Below are 21037 nucleotides of genomic sequence, written 5' to 3' on the forward strand. Positions count from 1 at the left end.
TTCAAATATGGTCATCACGAGATGCGGCGATGACTAAGCAAAGTAATAAAAATATTGCATTTTAAATATTTTAGAGAAGAAGTAAAAAAATAAGTCAGATTACTTGCATATTTGTGCAAAATAAGCCAAGCGACAGCATGAAACAGCTCAAAATATCCAAGAGATTCGCTAATCTTAGCACATCGAAATGAAACCCCAGTACTACCAGTTGTGCAGAACCCTCCTGCCAAGTTTCCTATTGAGGGCAATAGTGTTAGAAGGTCCAGCTCATCGCAGAATGGTGCAAATCCCTCTGGTGGTGCCGAGAACAGCCAGACGCTTCCAAACAGGCAGACACCCTACAAGGTCCAACAACCTCTACTTTCCCCCACTCTTGAAGGTCTGGATCATAACAGGTCCCTTTTTCAGCATCCAACCCCATGTTTACAGCCACGGCAGGGCATTTCTGGAGTCATCAAGATTCTTCAGTGTGTCCAGTGGCGTGCTTAAGGAGGGGTTGGTGAGGGTCATAATCCCTGCGTAGGCTCAATAATAATACGAGGTGCATCCAGAAAGTAAGTTTCCCTATTTTTTTTCCCGTGAAAGTAAACATAATGAGCCATGTAAATTGCACATGCGCAGCAGAGCAAAGACGTATCAATCATATGGCAGGCAGACAGATCCTGCTAGGCGCCAGTAGCGAGGCAGCAGTGGTCCGAAGTGGAAGCTCGTATTCCTTCTCCCGCTGCATGCCAGTAGCGAGGCAGCAGTGGTCTGAAATGGAAGCTCGTATACCTTCTAGCGCCGCATGCGAGGTTCAGTCGGTGATAAAGATCCTGAATGCACAAAGCATTGCGCCAATTGACATTAATAGTCAGCTCTGTGAGGTCTATGGGCCGAACATTATAAGTAAGCAGATGGTGTGTCGCTGGTGTCGGCAGTTTTCGGAAGGTCGTCAAAGTGTCCATGATGAAGAGCGCAGTGGGCATCCGTCCCTCATCACTGATGATCTGGTTGAGCTGGTGCAGCAGCACATCGTAGAGAACTGTCGCTTCACGATTACGGAGTTGAGTAGCCTTTTTCCGCAGATATCGCGATCCGAGTTGCATGAGATTGTCACGCAGCGCCTGCTGTTCAAAAAATTGTGTGCCAGGTGGGTGCCGAAAAATCTGACACCCGAACACAAAATGAAACGTTCAGGAGCAGCACTGACATTCCTGCAACGGTACCATGATGACGGCGATGATTTCCTCGACAGGATCGTCACAGGCGATGAGACGTGGATTTCGCACTTCACCCCGGAAACCAAGCAGCAGTCAATGCATTGGCGGCATAGTGGATCTCCGGTCAAGAAGAAATTCAAACAGACACTGTCGGTACAGAAAGTGATGTGCACAGTGTTTTGGGACAGGAAGTGCATTTTGCTCATTGACTTCCTCCCCAGAGGTGAAACGGTGAACGCTGACCATTACTGTGAAACACTAAGGAAATTGCGATGTGCCATTCAAAACAAGAGGCGTGGAATGCTTACTGCAGGTGTTGTGCTCCTCCATGACAATGCTCGTCCACATACGGCTTGGCGCACAGCAGCTGTTTTGACGGAATTTGGCTGAGAGTTGTTTGATCATCCACCTTACAGTCCTGATCTGGCTCCCAGCGATTTTCACGTTTTCTTGCACCTCAAGAAATTCCTGTCCTCCGGTGAGCATTTTGGCAACGACGAAGAGCGGAAGACGTCTGTCACACGCTGGTTCCATTCACAGGCGGCAGAGTTCTACGACAGTGGGATCCAAAAGTTGATACCACGATACGACAAGTGTCTCAATTCTGGTGGTTGCTATGTTGAAAAATAGCTGAACCTTTGCTGTACCTGTTGCCAATAAATGGTTTCCTGAAACTGTGTTGGTTTTTTTTAAAAAAATAGCGAAACTTACTTTCTGGATGCGCCTCGTAATAATAAAGGTCAAAGGCAGGAAAAGATGGCAACTTGAGGAATGACTACTAAAAATTACATATATCCCCCCCCCCCCCCTTTCGAAAATCCTGGGCTCACTACTGCGAAATGTCTGCTATTTCCACTTGTTAAGAGGAAAAACACACATTGAACAATACGAAATCTGCTTTTCATTATCAATACAATTGGTGGCAGACCATAAAAGTTCTTACCTTTAAACATGACAATTGAGGTGTTTGCATTTCAGTTTCGATCATATTTAATAATTCTAATCGCATGGGATAGAATTATGTGTTGTTTGTAGTGTAAGGCCTGTGGTATGAGCTTTTCCATTGAATTGACAATGACCTTGGAGTTTATCGCAGAGAAATATTGTTGCTGAAAATGAGGTTGTATTTCAATGGGGAAAATTACAATTGTTAATTATGTAGTCCTCGCAACATCTTAACTCTTCGCAACACCTCGAAATAATTCTAAGTTCAAAATTCATAAACTTAGCAACATTGCACTTTAGCACCAGTTGAGAGTAGCCAACTTTGAGTTTGTCCCTGAACTAAGCGACAAATGCTGGGATGAAAAATTTTCAATTTCGCACATTCCATGGAATATTATAATACAGTAATATAATAGTATATAGCTATAAAGCATTATTATAATACACAATAAAACAGAAATAGTAAATTGGAAAAAGAACCTTCAGGAATTTTTACAATTCCCCTTACTTGACTTGAAATCAGAGAGGTTTGAAACACTGAATACAGTTTTTCTCCACCTAGAGGAAATCACCGTCAATTTTGAGCAGACATAATTTATGAGGAGTTTACACAACATATTATTTACAATACCCTGCATAATATCGAACAGTTCTCAAAAGTAATAGTTTTCATGACCTGTCGAGAAAATGTGCTTGCAACCCAGTAAGGTAGATGTTTTCATACACATCAACTTGTTTTTAAGGGAATAAGGTAAGTAAGTTAGTATAGAGCAGTTGGTTAGATGCTCCTATCCTTATTTTTCATCAAGTATGAATGATCAGAAGTTAAAATCCCACCCTCTCCCTCTCTCTCTCTCGATTGCCAGGATTTAAGATTAAACCTTCTTTCTTTTAGCTATTCTTCATAAGTTGTGACACACATTATGACTAATTCACATATCACATACATGTATTCAGGAAGCTGTATGTAATATTATTTAAGATATGTATTGTTTATGCTCTTCATTGAGACCTAAAATATTTATTATTTCTACATTCTAACACACACACACACACACACACTCAACTGTAACAAAGGGATGAGTATAATGAGTTCAGATTGCTAAGGTTCCTTCGTAATGACTGTTGTTAATTCCCTCACTTCCATCTTCCAATGCTTCTGTAAGTAATAGTAAAATGCCAATTAACGTAAGTAAATGGCTATTGCTTTGGAACCGATGCATTACAAAACTACTAACAACTATTTATATAGTGAGTGCCAAACAAAATGTAAAATCCTAGAATAATCGCTAATTCACCACGGCTTTGTATCCAAAATACTTGTCTTATTTCAACAGAAAGTATTACATTTAACAAACTTTCTACTAAATTCGCAATATTCAAACCAACCACCACATTTGCTCTATGTAATTTGATTCTGGGCATCAAACTTGGCACATTATTTCTTCCTGCCATCAAAATAGCTTCTGAAAATGCTGAACCTCTTTCTCTTTCCTTTCACCTCATGAAATATAGAAACAAATGTTGATTTACCAGCAAGGTGGATAAACTTGAAGCCCAACATTATACTCCTGAAAAAAAAACCTACCTCAATGCAGAATCAAACCCACAACCACCCTCATCTGAAGCAAGCATATTCCGACTTTTCACATTAGTTGCAAGTTTGAAGAAGCCAATGCACACGTGATGAGATGTTACGTCTATAATTTCTTCATTACAATTTTTAAATCTAAATGTATTAGAAAAAATCTATAAATGCTGAAAGAGAAGAATGGTGAACTTTTCTATTGGTGGTTTGTCACATTTTGTAAACAGTGTGTAAATACCATGTTTTGAACAAACAATTGTTTAGTTATGAAGTATTTACTTGTTTGTTTACAGTAGGATTTCGAAAGCAAAAAGGAGGCAGTTGAACCAGCACCCAGTTGCAGGCACACATGAGAGAAAGAGCGAGAGCGAGGGAGAGAGAGGGGGGAGAAATATAAAATATATGTGATATTAAAACAATGGAAAATCTTATAAGTGCATATTAATGAACTACAAACGATGAAAAACCTATTTTTAAAACTTCATTGGTTTTCAAGTCACTTTCGAAATATGATCAGGAGCATCACCACTGGGTGGGTGAGGATGATATATATTATTTAGATATCGCAGAGTAACAAGCTGGTAAAGAATTATAGTATAAAGCACACAAAGTGGCCATAACAACTGACTAACATAACATAACTCAGATTCACTTCAAAGATGAAGAACGTTTCTAGATTCTCCATCTCAGTTGGTTTCCTTTCATTATCGTGCAGAATATAAACATTTAAATGACACGTCATTCTTTCACGGTTAGGAGATGTCGCAGTGGATCTCGTCAATTGGTTTCCATTCTTGACGATTGTTTCTTGTTCTGTTTTCTTTTTATAGCAGTGGTCTTTTTTTGGACTTCATTTGCAATTGAACAAATCAATTTTAACAGACATGGTTCTTTCGCAAAGTTTCATTCTTAGTGTGGCCGAGCAGTAAGCAGAGTATGTGGCGAATTATACCCTTTTATAAATATTTTTGCTATTATTTGGATAAAACTTGTGTGTAAATCAACACTCTTTTGTTTCAGTTTTGAGTTTTATTTGAGGTTTCAAGTCCACTTTATGCATAGATAAAGCTAATCGGGACAGGGCCTACAGTTTTAAGTGGGATCTGAACCACTATGTGCCTCCACTGTGTATCAAACCCAATATTCTTTTGTTGGTTGGTCCATTTGGTGTTTTAAGTCCACTTTATGCACAGTAAGGCTAATCGGGACTGGACCTACAGTTTAAAGTGGAATCCAAACCACTATGTGCCTCCACCAGGAATCGAACCCAGGATCCCTTGATTACAAGGCAACGTTCTTTTGTGATTGCATCTGTGTAAAGTTGAAATTTTATTTACTCTGCTAAAGTGTAAGCAGATATAGAGAGCTTAACATGACGGGTAAACGAAATAGTATATCCAATTATTTTAGACAAGATAGTCAATAGTCTAAACTTGATAATGCCATCCATAAGAGTCATTCTGATGCCAGCATAGAGGAATTTGAAGGGTATTTCACCAGTTCAAGTTGAAATTGATTCAGAAGACACCATTTCTTTGACTGTAATTTTAACTCTGCTCTTGGGTGGAACAAGCAGAGCGAGCACGCTGGAAGCCATCTTTTTGGGGGAGGGGCAAAATTCTAAAATTTAAATTTTTAACACAAATAAAAACAATGAAAAACCTACAAAAACAAGAAAAAATATTGAATAAGTTTGAGTAAAATGGTAACCCCAGAATTCTGCAATGGTATAGTCATTCGGGTGATTGACTGCCATGCGTGAGACCTCGGTTCGATTCCCGGTGTGGGTGACCCAAGGTCAGAATTTCTCCGGCCTTGTCCTTGCATAAAGCAGGTCTCAGGCTCACCCAGCCTCAAACCAATGGATAACTAAAAGCAACCCAGATAGCATGTAAGTTAACTGCAAGTTAAATCGACATTCAATTTAACTTGCAGTTAACTTACTTGCTATCTGGGAACCCTGGGGGGTAAAGGTGGCCGAAGCATGGTGCTGATCACATCACCTCCAAAATGGCAGAGATTGAGAATGTGTGGGGTGCTCCTACCCCCACATCCCATAAATGTGCCTTCATGGCATGTTGCTATATGCATGGGAAACTTTACCTTACCTTTATTTCAGTAACTGTGACTAAATGAGTTTTTTTTTAGTTTTTTTATTATATATATCAGTTGGAAATTAGTTTCCCATCACTGTGTGTTCATTTAAAAAACTTTGTTTGTCTTGTAAAAGTGCCATCACAGAAACCACTTACCTGCTTGTGCAGCTGTCAGGGGAATCTCAGGCGTGGCTGAAAGCACAAACTCCCCAGATGGAATGTAGTGACAGCTCACAGTTTTGTCTGTTCTACTTGAGCTGGGAACACTTCCACTTGTGCTGGGAACACTTCCACTTGTGCTGGGAACACTTCCACTTGTGCTGGGAACACTTCCATCATCTACAGTGTCAACAAACTGCCGAGACTGAAAACAACAGTGCATGCATACATAACTAACTCGGAGTAACAAAACTTATTTAGAAATGCCTGGTTCAACTATCCCAGCTTTACTTATTAGGATACATTAAACTATAACTTTGTGTTGCTACACATGCAGACATGTTTCTCTTACCTGGGGTAAAATGGAATTAACTTAAAAACAATTCAGTGATATAGATATTCCAATATATTGATAACAAAAGGATGGTAGGAGGAACATGTACACAGAAACCCAAAAGGGTCATTCCATGTCAATTCACACCAACAATGATTTCAACGGCATTTTGTACACTTGTATAATTGAACCTAGATAAGAATCATTTTTTTCTTCTCTTGGCCTTATAGTTTTACAGTTACAGGAGGTGAAAGTTTTCAGAATTTGCTAATGTGTGTCGCTCCTGGCTCTTCATTGCACAAGTGTAGTACATAAATAAAATAATTATATTTCAGCATGCAACCTTCATGGCTCCATGAATTTTTTTTTCTGTAAGCCAAACGAAGTGTGCAGATTCAAATAAAAAATGCCCGAAGACTTAGAGGCCTTTTCCCATTGTTACATAAAATGATTTTGCATAAATGAAATATGTTTCTTAATGTAAAAACATCAAGTTGCATTAATTAAGATTTTGGTACGAGGCTGGCCTTTGAACTTGTCTCTTTTTATGTTTCACTAATTCATAATTAATAATTAGGTATGTTCTAACGTATTATGAAGAAAAAAGTTGTGGGATTTTGATGGCTAGTGTATAAAATTTATGCTAATGTATGAAACACACTTGATTTAAAAACACTAATATTGCACATTACCAAGACTTTTCTTAACTTATTATAACTGTCAACAGAGTAACACTTATATTTATGTGCAAAAACACATATTTAGAAGATTACATGCATCTGTATAGAGTGGGCCAATAGTTTGGAATCACCTCTTTAAAAGACTGACAAGCTGATACAAAGAAATCCAATGACTTAACTAGTGCCCAAAAGCAAGACAATATAGGTAGAGAGGAAATCCTCGTTAATACAATAATGGTTAATATGAAGTACCCTTTAATCCAAAGTTCTTTCCATTCCCCAGCCGATAAGATAGGATTTATAATGTATTTCAGTAGGGATAAATTGTAATACAGATAATTTTTAATACAAAGTTGTTTACAAGACCCTTCGGCAAAACTGGTTTCATTAATTCGAAGGAGACACCTGCGTAAGTCGACAAGAGAAGATTGAATGTGGAGAGAGCTTGCACGCTATTCTATCTTGACCTTGACATGTTTCCTTGTCCTAAAAGCTGCTGACAATTGGAGGGAAGCAGCCCGAAATGCCCGCTGGACATTGACATTCTTTGTCAATGTGCATGGCAGGTCAAGCTCTTTCCCCGCTGAATGGCAAACCTTGGAAATATTCACCAGCGCCAGATGAGAAATGCAAGATAAGATTGCAGGAATGTTCCAAAATACAAGAATCATGGCGCCTGGAAGTCTCGCCCATCTGTCTAGCTCTGAGCTCGAGATTCAGCAGTTTGTCGAGCAACTTTTGGCCTGGTAGACGACAACTTCCGGTAACCGCTTTCATTAAAACCATGTTCTGTGTGTCCTGTAGAACTTCATAAAACAAAAACAAAAGGGAAACTGTTACAGATAATCAAAGCCACGTAGGCCAACTAAAGATCATCACCTCACTTAATATGTTGTCATCCTGCAAAAGTTGACTTTGATCTTACGTATGTTGCAACTCCAGATTCCCGCTTCATACTTTCCCAACTCTGCCGGTCATAAAATTTGCCAAAAAAGTGTTCTGTTGGCTGAGTGACTTCTCCCTTTTTCCTATCAGCAAACAGGGGGTGGGGTGGGGGTCCATTGCTAATTGTTTCGGCCACGATTTTCTTGCTCGTGCGCGCACACGGGCTCTTTTCCTTTGGTGTCTAAAATAAAGCAACCTGTTCTGAATACCTTCTTCAAAACGAACAAAAACCGCAGGATAAGAAAGGATCTCCTTTCTCCTACGACAGCTCATTATCTGCCACTGGTGTGCATGGCAATGCGATAATTGCAGAATTCAGGTCCCTCTTTCTTGTTTGAATGCAGCTGTCTGGATAGGAAATATTGCCCGTATTATTGTCTGTTGCACGGTAAAAACGTAATGCAAGGATCATTTTTCTCTTTCACACTGCTGATAAAAGCTCGGTCTCCAACAATTGTGTTATCTGTAAAAGGCAGAGAATTTCCCTTCTGCCACCTGCTGCTCTAAATTCCAGCTGGTCTTATTGTGCTTACGCTGCAGCTGTCGCCAGTGTTTGGTCTAGCGTCTGGAAAGCTGTCGCTTGCCGATAACGGCAATGATTCATCCAGCGCTAAGGAAAAAGCGTCAATGTCTTGAATCTCACAAAGCTGTTTTGATTTGATGATAACAAAGTCCGATCTCCCGAAAGAAAAACAAGAGTTAAAACAACTTCATGATGCACATAAAGTTCGTATAATCAACACTTTTCTTCAGAACTATTAGCATGCTGCCAAGAAAGAAAAAAAATGCAATGCTCAATGTAGGAATACAAGAGGAAAAGTTTTGGCAGAGCGAGTGTTTGACCTCCAGAATACTCCTGAATCCAACAATAAATTGTCGATTAACGTGAGAGTAAATAACCATCCCCATTTTTGATATCTGAAAATATGCAAGTTTCGTAAAGTTTCTCTTGAGTTCATTTTAAGCTGATGAGCTCAGCGGGACTAAATATACAATTTAAAGAGGGATCCAAACAAGAGTGATTATAGAGTGCGGAACTGTTTAATGTGTCCTAGGATACACATTCGGTTTTAACAGATCGCAAGTTGAGTGTTTCCTTTTTCAGGGTGAAATGCAATGCAAGTTGAGGAAGAGTTTGTAGTGCTCCCTGCAAAAGGGGGGGTGGGGGAGGAAAATATAAAGTTAACTGAAGCAAAGAAAACATGAATTTTTTTTTACGATGTGTTTTAGACAGCCGAACCAGAACAAAATATACAGCCCCAATTTTTTTTTCTGCCGGGGAAAGATTGTGTTCTCTCCCAAAAGAATCTTCTCTTACCAGTTAATCCTGTAATGGACAATGTTCTAGTGAACCCACATAAAATCCAATATTCATTCTGTCCGATTATCTCCCATTTCTTGCTTGTGCCAGTGCGACTACTGTCAAGATTCTCCAGAGTTTCACTTCTCGCAATAAACGAGATTGTTTTCCTTTCCCTAGGCTACGTGCAAATGAGTTTCTTATGAACTAAAATTGTAAGAATTTCATGGAAGAGCAACAACTTTGCACAATTGAAAGAAAATATAATTTTTTAAAAGACTTTTTTGGTGAAAACGATTTCATGTTCTATTTTCCTTCCCACAACATGCATCCTGTGCATAACCAGTTGTATAACTAGACAGTTATACAGTTCCATCTCCTTGGAATCATTGTGTCTGCATATGATCAGTGTTCTCATTTTGTGTAACATTTTCTATACTTTCTTTAAAACATACAATATTATTATATAGTACATATAAAGCTTATTTTCTGAGCTACTACTAAGTATAAAACCATCCGTTGTGTGGGTAATTTATAATCTACTTTATTTACATCTCAAAAACAGGCACCATCTTGAAAAGTTTGAATAACTCGAAGTAGTTTAATTCGAAGTTGACATTTTTTGGTCCCTGGAAATTCGTATTAACAAGTTTTTTTTAATAGGATAGAGAGGGGAGGGAGGGAGTGTGTGCAAGCACACATGCAAATTCTGTGTCAAAAATGGGAAGGGCATGTCAGTAACACAGAAATGACTGTGGAAGTAATTTTTGACAATATTTTATGCAGATATATTGTTCTGCAAAGGACACTAACAAGCTTTATTTTCCTTCCTTGTTCAGATAAAAGCTAAACAGTGAAAAACTTGCCTGAGAGCATTCACAAATATGTATAAATTCAATGGAATTTGGATTAATAAAAGTTGCAATCTTTAACGTCTATGGAGAAAAATTCATGCAGAATTCTCAGAGCCAATAATTCACGCATAATTCCCAGTGAGAAGCCACAGTGAAAGTATTCAATTTAATCTTGTTCTTACATAATTAACATTCGGCATCAGCTGCTGGTGACTGATTGATGCTGGAAACCTTACCTGTCTTGTCACATGCTGCATTGATCTTCCGGTAGGCACGCCCACTGCTTTTCTCACACTCTGAGATTTGTCTGCTTGTTGAGGCTCCATCATGGCCTGGACATTTGGTGTACCTGCAAGAGACTGGATTGATACTTCATCTGCAACAAAATCATTTTTTCTACATGGAACAACATGTGACCTAGAAATTACATCAGTAACCAGCAGGTCCCTTGTAACTACCAACATGTTTGTAAGATGTGATTCCACATCCAGTTAACAAAACACACACAGCACTGAGTCAACCTTGGGAAAAAAAAGGGGGAGGGTTGATGCTTCTCTCGTTAATATTGTGTTTGTAGCTAATTTAATGATCAGGGAACTGACAAGAATGGGACAGATTTTGCACCTGAAGCAGTTGCATTTGTGAGCAGGGGGAATTGGTATGTGAGGTGAAGGGGTATGGTGGTTCAGGATGTTTTGGAGGTTGAATTGAATCAGAAGACACCATTTCTTTGACTTTAAATTTAACTCTGCTCTTAGGTGGAGCAAGCAGAGTGAACATACTGGAAGCAGTATTTTGGGAGAAGGGGCAAAATGGTAAAATTAAATTTTTAACACAAATACAAACATTAAATTTTTAACACAAATAAAAACATTAAATTTTTAACACAAATAAAAACAATGAAAACCCTACAAAAACAGGAAAAAATATCGAACTAATTTGAGTAAAATGGTAATTCCAGAATTCTGCAATGGTATAGTCATTCGGGTGATTGACTGCTAAGCATGAAACCTGGGTTCGATTCCCAGGGTGGTTGACCAGGTCAGATTTTTTCTGGCATTGTCCTTGCATAAAGGAGGTCTCAGGCTCACCCAGCCTCAAAGCAAAGGATACCTAGAGGCAATCCTGGGGAAGGGGGGGGGTGGTAAAGCTGACTGAAGCATGGTGCTTATTACATCATCTCCAAAATGGCAGAGATCGAGAATGTGTTGGGTGCTCCTACCCCCACATCCCATAAATGTGCCTTCATGGCATGTTGCTATATGCATGGGGAACTTTACCTTACCTTAATTTCAGTAAATGTGACTAAATGAGTTTTGGTAAATTAAATATATTGATTTAAGTGTTATCAGTTGGAAATTCATTTCCCATCATTGCATGCTCATTTGCAAGCTTTGTTTGTCTTATAAAAGTGACATTACAAAAACCACTTACCTGCTTGTGTAGCAGCTGCCAGGGAAAGGTCAGACAAGGCTGAAAGCCCAAACTGCCCAGTTTGGACGTCCTGAGAGGTCACAGTCTCAGCACATCTAGCTGTTCTTCGTGTGCTGGGACCAACACTATCATGAAACAGCCCAAACTGCCCAGTTGGGATGTCCTGAGAGGTCACAGTTTCAGCAGATCTAGCTGTTCTTCGTGTGCTGGGACCAACACTATCATGAAACAGCCCAAACTGCCCAGTTGGGATGTCCTGAGAGGTCACAGTTTCAGCAGATCTAGCTGTTCTTCGTGTGCTGCGACCAACACTATCATGATTCAGTCCAAACTGCCCAGTTGGGACATCCAGAGAGGTCACAGTTTCAGCACATCTAGCTGTTCTTCGTGTGCTGCGACCAACAACACTATCATGAAACAGCCCAAACTGCCCAGTTGGGATGTCGTGAGAGGTCACAGTTTCAGCACATCTAGCTGTTCTTCGTATGTTGGGATCAACACTATCATGAAACTGCTGAGGCTGAAAATAACAGTGCATGCATACATAACTATCTCTGACTAACAAAATCTGCATTCATATACTTAGCAATACTGCGTTACTTATTTAGAAATGCCTGGTTCAACTATCCCAGCTTTACTTATTAGGATACATTAAACTGTAACTTTGTCTTGATACACATGCAGACATGTTTCTCTTACCTGGGGTAAAATGGAATTAACTTAAAAACAGTTCCATGATATAGATATTCCAATATTTTGATAACAAAAGGATGGTAGGAGGAACATGTACACAGAAACCCAAAAGGGTCATTCCATGTCAATTCACACAGACCATGTCACCCACCAACACTGATTTCAATGACATTTTCTACACTTGTATAATTGAACCTAGATAAGGAACCATATCAATTTTTTCTTCTCTCGGCCTTTTAGTTTTACAGTTACAGGAGGTGAAAGTCTTCAGAATTTGCTAATGTGTGTCACTCCTGGCTCTTCATTGCACAAGTGTAGATACATTAATTCCCATTGTTACATAAAATGATTTTGCATAAATGAAACATGTTTCTTAATGTAAAAACATCAAATTGCATTAATTAATATTTTGGACAGAAGCTGGCCTTTGAACTTGTCTGTTTTTATGTTTCATTCAAGGTGAAGTTTTAAAAAATTCAAGGGTTACATCAGATATTTTCTCTATTTTAACCATATGTATTACTACCTTCCACTACCGCATGCACATGCACATAAATATATTAACAATATAAAGGGTCTGTGAGATTCCAAAAATTATAATTAAATTAAATTCAATTAAACAGTGAGTGAGTGAGTTTGTGTGTGTGTGTGTATATATATATATATATATATATATATATATATATTGGATAAAAGCAAGGAGGGCCAAAAGGGCTAAGTAAAAATCAAATAAGGTAAAAGGAAACACTCACCGGACAGTAGGAAAATTCAAAATTTTCGCTAATTTATAGCATCATCGGTGTGAGAAGAAACAGAAGACGGAACCGGAAGTTGGGGTCCTGCAGAGTTGCCAGGTCCCCATTGAAGAAGAAGCGGTGCGTAGAACGAAAAAAACACTGTTTCGTCACCAGGCTCGTCGTAAACTGTGAGTGGGGAGGATGAGTTGGGAGGGAGGGCGGGAGGGTGGGTGAGGGTTGGGCATTACTGGGTGGCCTTGTTCAGGCCAGGTGGAGTGGTTGCACTCATGGCTGATATATAGGCCCTCTCCCATCTTTTGCGAACAGAGGTGTTGGCTGGTTGGGGTAGGAGGTGGATGATCGCTACCCGGAAGCAGTCGTTGAAACTGATGTTGTGGTGGTTGGTGTGGACGGCGACAGTGAAGTCCAGGTTGTGGGTGGAGGAGCGGTGGTTATTGATGCGGAGGTTGAGGGCCGTTGATGTTTCCCCCAGGTAAAAATCACCACAGATGTTGCAGGTGAGGATGTAGATAAGGTTTGAGGCATGGCAGGTCCCTTTGGGATGGAGGGTAAATTTGCCAGTGGCCGTGTGCACCTGGAGGGTGTGAGAAGTGATGAGGATGGGACAGGTCTTGCACCTGGGTCGGTTGCATTTATGGGCAGGGGGGTGTTGGATGTGTGGTGAAGGAGTGTTGTGGACCAGGATGTTTTGGAGGTTAGGGGGGCGTTTGAAAACCACCCTGGGTTTGTCGGGAAATATGTTTTTGGTTTCGGGATCACTGTGGAGGATTGGGAGAAGAGAGTGCAGTGTGTGCCTGATTTTGTTGAGGTGGGGATGATATTGGGTGATGAGTGCAGGTGGGTTGGTGGCAGCAGGTTTCTTGGTGGTAGTGGTATGTGAGGCAGCTCGTGATATTTGCTTGGTGACCAGGATGGAGGGATATCCACGGTTAACCAGGGCCTGGTGTAGGCGGAGGTTATAATTCTGGCGGGAGGTGGGTGAAGTGTTCAGGCGCTGTCCCCTGAGGGCCAGAGAGAATGGAATTGCTTTTTTGGTGTGGAACGGGTGGGAGCTGGAGAATACCTACACTTCTCCAGCTCCCACCCGTTCCACACCAAAAAAGCAATTCCATTCTCTCTGGCCCTCAGGGGACAGCGCCTGAACACTTCACCCACCTCCCGCCAGAATTATAACCTCCGCCTACACCAGGCCCTGGTTAACCGTGGATATCCCTCCATCCTGGTCACCAAGCAAATATCACGAGCTGCCTCACATACCACTACCACCAAGAAACCTGCACTCATCACCCAATATCATCCCCACCTCAACAAAATCAGGCACACACTGCACTCTCTTCTCCCAATCCTCCACAGTGATCCCGAAACCAAAAACATATTTCCCGACAAACCCAGGGTGGTTTTCAAACGCCCCCCTAACCTCCAAAACATCCTGGTCCACAACACTCCTTCACCACACATCCAACACCCCCCTGCCCATAAATGCAACCGACCCAGGTGCAAGACCTGTCCCATCCTCATCACTTCTCACACCCTCCAGGTGCACACGGCCACTGGCAAATTTACCCTCCATCCCAAAGGGACCTGCCATGCCTCAAACCTTATCTACATCCTCACCTGCAACATCTGTGGTGATTTTTACCTGGGGGAAACATCAACGGCCCTCAACCTCCGCATCAATAACCACCGCTCCTCCACCCACAACCTGGACTTCACTGTCGCCGTCCACACCAACCACCACAACATCAGTTTCAACGACTGCTTCCGGGTAGCGATCATCCACCTCCTACCCCAACCAGCCAACACCTCTGTTCGCAAAAGATGGGAGAGGGCCTATATATCAGCCATGAGTGCAACCACTCCACCTGGCCTGAACAAGGCCACCCAGTAATGCCCAACCCTCACCCACCCTCCCGCCCTCCCTCCCAACTCATCCTCCCCACTCACAGTTTACGACGAGCCTGGTGACGAAACAGTGTTTTTTTCGTTCTACGCACCGCTTCTTCTTCAATGGGGACCTGGCAACTCTGCAGGACCCCAACTTCCGGTTCCGTCTTCTGTTTCTTCTCACACCGATGATGCTATAAATTAGCGAAAATTTTGAATTTTCCTACTGTCCGGTGAGTGTTTCCTTTTACCTTATTTGATTTATATATATATATATATATATATATATATATATATATATATATATATATATATTTATTTATTTATTTATTTAAAAAACAGGGTGGCCACTCTAGGAACATTATAAAATTCAAGTATATTTCCCGGTTTTCAAGGTGAACTTTTAAAAAATTCAAGAGTATAAGCAGATATTTTCTCTATATATATACAGGGTGTCCATAATGTCTCACCCCATCCTGGGTATTGTGAGAACGGTTGTAAATAGGAAGAAATGGTGAAACACGTATTCCATGATGTTCAGGGCGAAACATTTTGAGGCCAACCATTCCCTACCCGGGCCCCCCACAAAGGGGATAGGCTGGGGTAGACTTAATTTTTTCAAATAGCAAGGGGGGTAAAGAATATGTAGTTTGAAAGATCTTATCATAACAACAATACAGCAAGTCCGGGGTCTCTACATAGCTCCATGCCCGACCCTGTGGCCGAGTGGTTAGCACATAGTGCTGCGACGCCAAGGGTCCCGGGTTAGAACAGACGAGAATGAAATGCACGTTGCACTTTGCTCAACATGTCTGCTGAAATGTCTCTACAGGCTGCTATTATTCTTTGTTGCAGATCAGCAAGACTACTAGGTTTTGTTTTGTACAGAACAGATTTAATGTGTCCCCAAAGGAAAAAATCATTCGGACACAAATCAGGCAATCTCACAGGCCATTCTATGGTATCACGATGGCCTATCCACCTATTGGGATAATGTTCATTCAAGTACTCATGTACATCCTGGCTGTAGTGTGCAGGACATCCATCTTGCTGAAAAACTATATTGTCCGCATCAAATTCAGGCACACCGTTGACATCGACTGAGTTTTCTACAAGGTCCGTTACCAAAGAATCCACTGTGTCACGTAGAATTTGCAGGTACAGATTACAGTTTAAATTGCCATTAAGAAATTGGGGTCCAATTATGTGATTTCCTAAAATACCTGCCCAGACACTAACAGGTCTTTGCGTATGGACTTCCCTCACAACATGGGACTTAACATCTGCCCATACTCAAACATTGTGTTTATTAACACAGCCATTTAGGAAAAATGAACTTTCGTCACTGAAACAGATGTTGTGTAAGAAGTTCTCGTTGTTAGCAATCCTTTCACACATAATTTCGCAAAACTCAATTCGTCTATCTATTTCATTCCTGGTGGAGGTACATAGTGGTTCAGATCCCACTTTAAACTGTAGGTCCAGTCCTAATTAGCCTTACTGTGCACAAAATGGACTTCAAACACCAACTCAATCAATCAATCAATTAATTCGTCTATAGAAATCATCATCTCCTAGTTCTTGCTATATCTGCATTTTGTAAGGATGAAATTTGTGTAATTTTACACCTTACTGATTGAACTCCATGGAATGTTACTTGCTTCTTCTATTTGTCTGAGAGACATTTCAGGGTTTACAGTCACGCATCCTATAACTTCCAACACTGTTGCCTCATTGATGTGAAGTCGTCCTGGACGTCATATGTTATTGATGCTTTGCATTTCACGGAATTTTTTCACAAGGCCTGAAACATACTTATGGTCAATACTAGGGCATTGGAGATACAATTCATTAAATTGGCTAGCAGTGGCACGGTAGTTTCTGCCACATTCACCGAAAAGGAAGATAATTCCACTTTGTCTGTGCCAGAACGTGCCCTTCCAGCACCATTCATTATTCTCGTCATTGCAAACACTTTAAACACCATTACACACACACACTAACAGAACCACGGTAATGGAAGATACAGGAAACACATTAGTAGAACACAGTGTGTACGACACTACAACTCTTCTACGTCCAGTATTTCAAAGTCACTTTGAACTCTTGCAGTCCGGTTTGTTTGCTTACGAGAACACAAGCAGAATGGTCCTGTTGAATCTTCATCATGGTAGTAACACTGATTACTTGGTCTGCTTCGATTCTCTGTCTGTCAGTCCTTTTCCTCCTGGTAGCAACAATCTCAGCGGGTGCGATGATATGCAGTTTTGTGTACAAGACCGACGCTTGCCATCTCTGGGGGTGGTGGTGGTGGGGGGGGGGGGGGGGGGGTACGTATTTGTAGACACTGCTAGGATATCTCCGAATTATGCTACAGTGAATCATTTTTCCACCTCCCACTGTTGTGTAGGATTACTACTGTAGGAGTTGGAGTCCTATCCAATGCTATCATGTTCCATATTTGATTTCATGCCATTGTCAATTGGAGCTACGTAGAGACTCCGGATTTGCTGTATTGTTGTTATGATAAGATCTTTCAAACAACATATTCTTTACCCCCCCCCCTTGCTATTTGAATAAACTGAGTCGACCCCAGCCTACCCCCTTGAGGGGGGCCTGGGTAGGGAATGGTTGGGCTCAAAACATTTCCCCCTGAACATCATGGAATACGTGTTTCGACATTTCTTCCTATTTACAGCCGTTCTCGCAATAGCCAGGGTGGGGTGAGACTTATGGACACCCTGTATATATATTTAAGGTGATGAGTTTACATTTGCCATTTCACATACTTAAAATCAAAATGGATCTACAAAGACAAGTCACAAATTATGGGATATACTAAACAACAGAAAATTGTTAATTGTATGATAATTTCAAACTCAAATTTACCTAATCATCTTCAAGATATCTTAACTTGCACTAATCTTCTGTCTGTCACATATATTTTTCTGCAAATGACACTAACAAGTTAAATGGACTAAGAGAATTCTGCTTTTATTTTCCACAAAGCTTTATTTTCCTTCCTTGTTTAGATAAAAGCTAAACAGTGAAAAACTTGCCTGAAAGCATTCACAAATATGTATAAATTCAATGGAATTTGGATTAATAAAAGTTGCAATCTTTCACGTCTATGGAGAAAAATTCATGCAGAATTTTCAGAGCCCAGTGAGAAGTCACCCTGAAAGTATTCAATTTAATTTGTTCTTACGGAATTAACAATCGGCATCAGCTGCTGGTGACTAAGTGCAGCAGGAAACCTTGCCTGTCTTGCCGACTGTTGCACTGATCTTCTGGTAGCCATGCCCACTGCTTTCCTCACACTCTGAGAATTGTCTGCTTGTTGAGGCTCCAGCATGGCCTGAACATTTGGTGTAGTTGCAAGAGACTGGATTGGTACTTCATCTGCAGATGAATTACAAAAGCTTCATGAAACAAAATCTTTTTTTCTACATGGAACATCATGTGACCTACAAATTACATCAGTAACAGGGTGGCTACTCTAGGACCATGATAAAATTCAAGTATAATTCCCGGTTTTCAAGGTGAACTTTCCAAAAATTCAAGCAGATGTTTTCTCTATTTCAACCTTAAGTATTGCCACCTCTGAACATCCGTACACAAATATCTTAATAATAGAAAGGGTCTATGTGATTCCAACATCCAAAAATTATAATTCAATTAAACAGTATATGTAATATAATTAAAATACTTAATTTAAGGTGCTGATTTTCTGTTTACAATCAGAGGTGCAACCACGAATTTTTTGTCTGGGCGGGTGGAGAGAAAGTGCCAGGATAAACGTAATAATACTGATACTAATAATAATAATATTGTTATGGCCTCTCCGATGGCGCAGTGGTAGCGTCATCACCTTGTAAATGAGGGGTCCTGGGTTCGATACCCAGTGGAGGCACATAGTGGTTCGGATCCCACTTTAAACTGTAGATCCAGTCCCAACCAATGCATTCTCTCTCTTACAACTTTTGTGCCTCCTTGATGGTGTAGTGGTAATATCGTCACCTTGTGATCAAGTGGTCCCAGGTTCGATACCCAATGGAGGCACATGGCACAGTAGTTCGGATCCCACTTAAAACTGTAGATCCAGTCCCGATTAGCCTTTCTGTGCATAAAGTGGACTTAAAGTCACAAATGAATCAATCAATTTTACAACTTTTTTTTTTCCATTTAGATAGTTTGGCACCCAGACCGACTCCTGCTGCTCCCCAGGTTTGGTTATAAACTTGTTAAGGCTAAGAAAAGCAAGAGTTGCGAGCGAAGCGATCAAGAAAATTTTACAAAGTAATATTTATTTGCATAAAATGTGAATAGGATTCAGATTAATGCAGGTTGTAATTTTTCACGTCTACGGAGAAAAATTCAAGTAGAATTGATGCATAATTCCTGGAATTCAAGGAATTCCCGGTGAGTAGTCACCCTGAGTAACCAGCAGGTCCCTTTTAACTACCAACATGCTTTGCAAGATGTCCTTCCACATCCAGTTAATAAAACACACAGCACTGAGTCAACCTTTGGAAAAAAAGGGGGGAGGGTTGATGCTTGTCACATTAATATTGTGTTTGTAGCTCTAATTTAATGATCAGTGATGTGACAAGAATGGGACAGATTTTGCACCTGAGGCAGTTGCATTTGTGAGCAGGGAGGAATTGCAGTGGCGATGCCAGGATTAATCATCAAGGGGTGCTGAGGGGGTGCAATGCTGAAAATAAGGAAAACCATGAAACATGCATGCAACCTTTCAAAACTGGGAAGCAAGATGCCAAAATTGGGGGGGGGGGGGCAAGGACAGTTTAGCATAGTGCTGGGGCAAAAATAGCAAAAAGCGGGGGGAACTTCACCCCTAATCGCCGCGCCGCCACTGATTAACCAAAATTATTGACTGCAATGAAATTGTATGTGTGAAATATAATAAATTTAGATTGACATTCATTTTCCAGGCAGGCTGTGCCCCCGTTGCCTTCCCCATGGACTTACATGATGATATGTATTAAGTCTTATACTCCAAGAAAGTGGCCGTACAGTGTAAACATTCAGATACACGTTGCAGTCTTATTGAACTATGTAGTGAAATACAAAATGAAATTATCCTTGTCTTTAAAAAATACAATTCTTAAACCTTTTCAATATAACCAATGGAGATACCAAATACATAGTACATTGTACATTCCGTCTGCCACTTTAGGACAAAACGGAAAGTGCACAGCAATTTCATCTTCCTTAAAAAATTTTTCTGCCGCACTATCCCCAACAACAAACTGTAAAATATCTTCTTGAACATTGGGCCTCTTTCTAACGAGTTTTGAAAAAGCCTAAAATGGTATGTTTACTAGACATGTTATGTGGAACAAATACACAGACAGGGTGGCTACAAACAATCAGAAATGAAATTCCCTGTCTTTTCCAAGTTTTCCAGGACAAAATTTACATTTTTCCCTGACAATTACAAACTAAACTAAATCGATGTTTTTGGAAATGGAAATAATATACTCATACAGATCCAGATATAGGTTTGTTAAGTACCAATAGTATCTTCTATGAAATTGAGTTAATTTCTCTATTCTCTATGATTTGAATTCAAACTGCAAAATAGAAAATTTGGAAAATTATTACAATTCACAAGCTAGGGAAGGATTACGGAATTTTTACATACGCAGTAAGTTTAAAATAAAATACTTGATTAAAGTTACGACAAAATGAGATTAGAGTGAAAAGTGATTGATTAAGAAATACATTTTGTATTGTAATTTATCAGTCTCCTTATCCAATCTCGGTATTATATGTTGGTATTTCCACTGAGGTTTGAAACACCCTGCTTGCAAGAACCATGAGTACTGACTCATTTTTTGATGCATAAAGCTACTTTTCTCTTATCTGTAAAGCAAACAACTTAACTCTTGCACAAAAGTGAAACAATTGAATTGTACAAAAGAAAGTGGTATATGGTTTTTTTTCATTTTTTTGCTTTTGCTAGTGCAATTTTTATTCTGCCGCCGAACAACGTCAATAACACAAAAGTAGACCAGCAGTGAATTTTTATATTTAAGTATCTAAGTATTTATACACAAAAAATACTGAATTAATATTTATTAAAGGCCCAGGCACCTGACTTCCGCGGTTTACAAACGATTCCGGAATACACAGATTAGT

General features: G+C 40.2%; 1 protein-coding gene across 2 annotated transcripts in view; it reads right to left on the minus strand.

Annotated features, from left to right (window-relative positions):
* LOC145980541 (uncharacterized) overlaps window positions 1-21037 on the minus strand; it is a 134473-nt gene that overhangs the window by 51377 nt on the left and 62059 nt on the right. For both annotated transcript variants that reach the window (XM_083113570.1, XM_083113562.1), the window contains exons 4-7: window positions 18081-18274; window positions 11538-12057; window positions 10340-10452; window positions 5988-6195 (exon numbers count right to left, since the gene is read on the minus strand). In XM_083113570.1, coding sequence (XP_082969696.1) covers window positions 5988-6195; window positions 10340-10452; window positions 11538-12057; window positions 18081-18274 — 1035 coding nt within the window. The remainder of the gene's footprint in view (window positions 1-5987; window positions 6196-10339; window positions 10453-11537; window positions 12058-18080; window positions 18275-21037) is intronic.

Source organism: Lepisma saccharinum, chromosome 2, assembly GCF_977018435.1.
Source record: "Lepisma saccharinum chromosome 2, izLepSacc3.1, whole genome shotgun sequence".
Classification (NCBI taxonomy): domain Eukaryota; kingdom Metazoa; phylum Arthropoda; class Insecta; order Zygentoma; family Lepismatidae; genus Lepisma; species Lepisma saccharinum.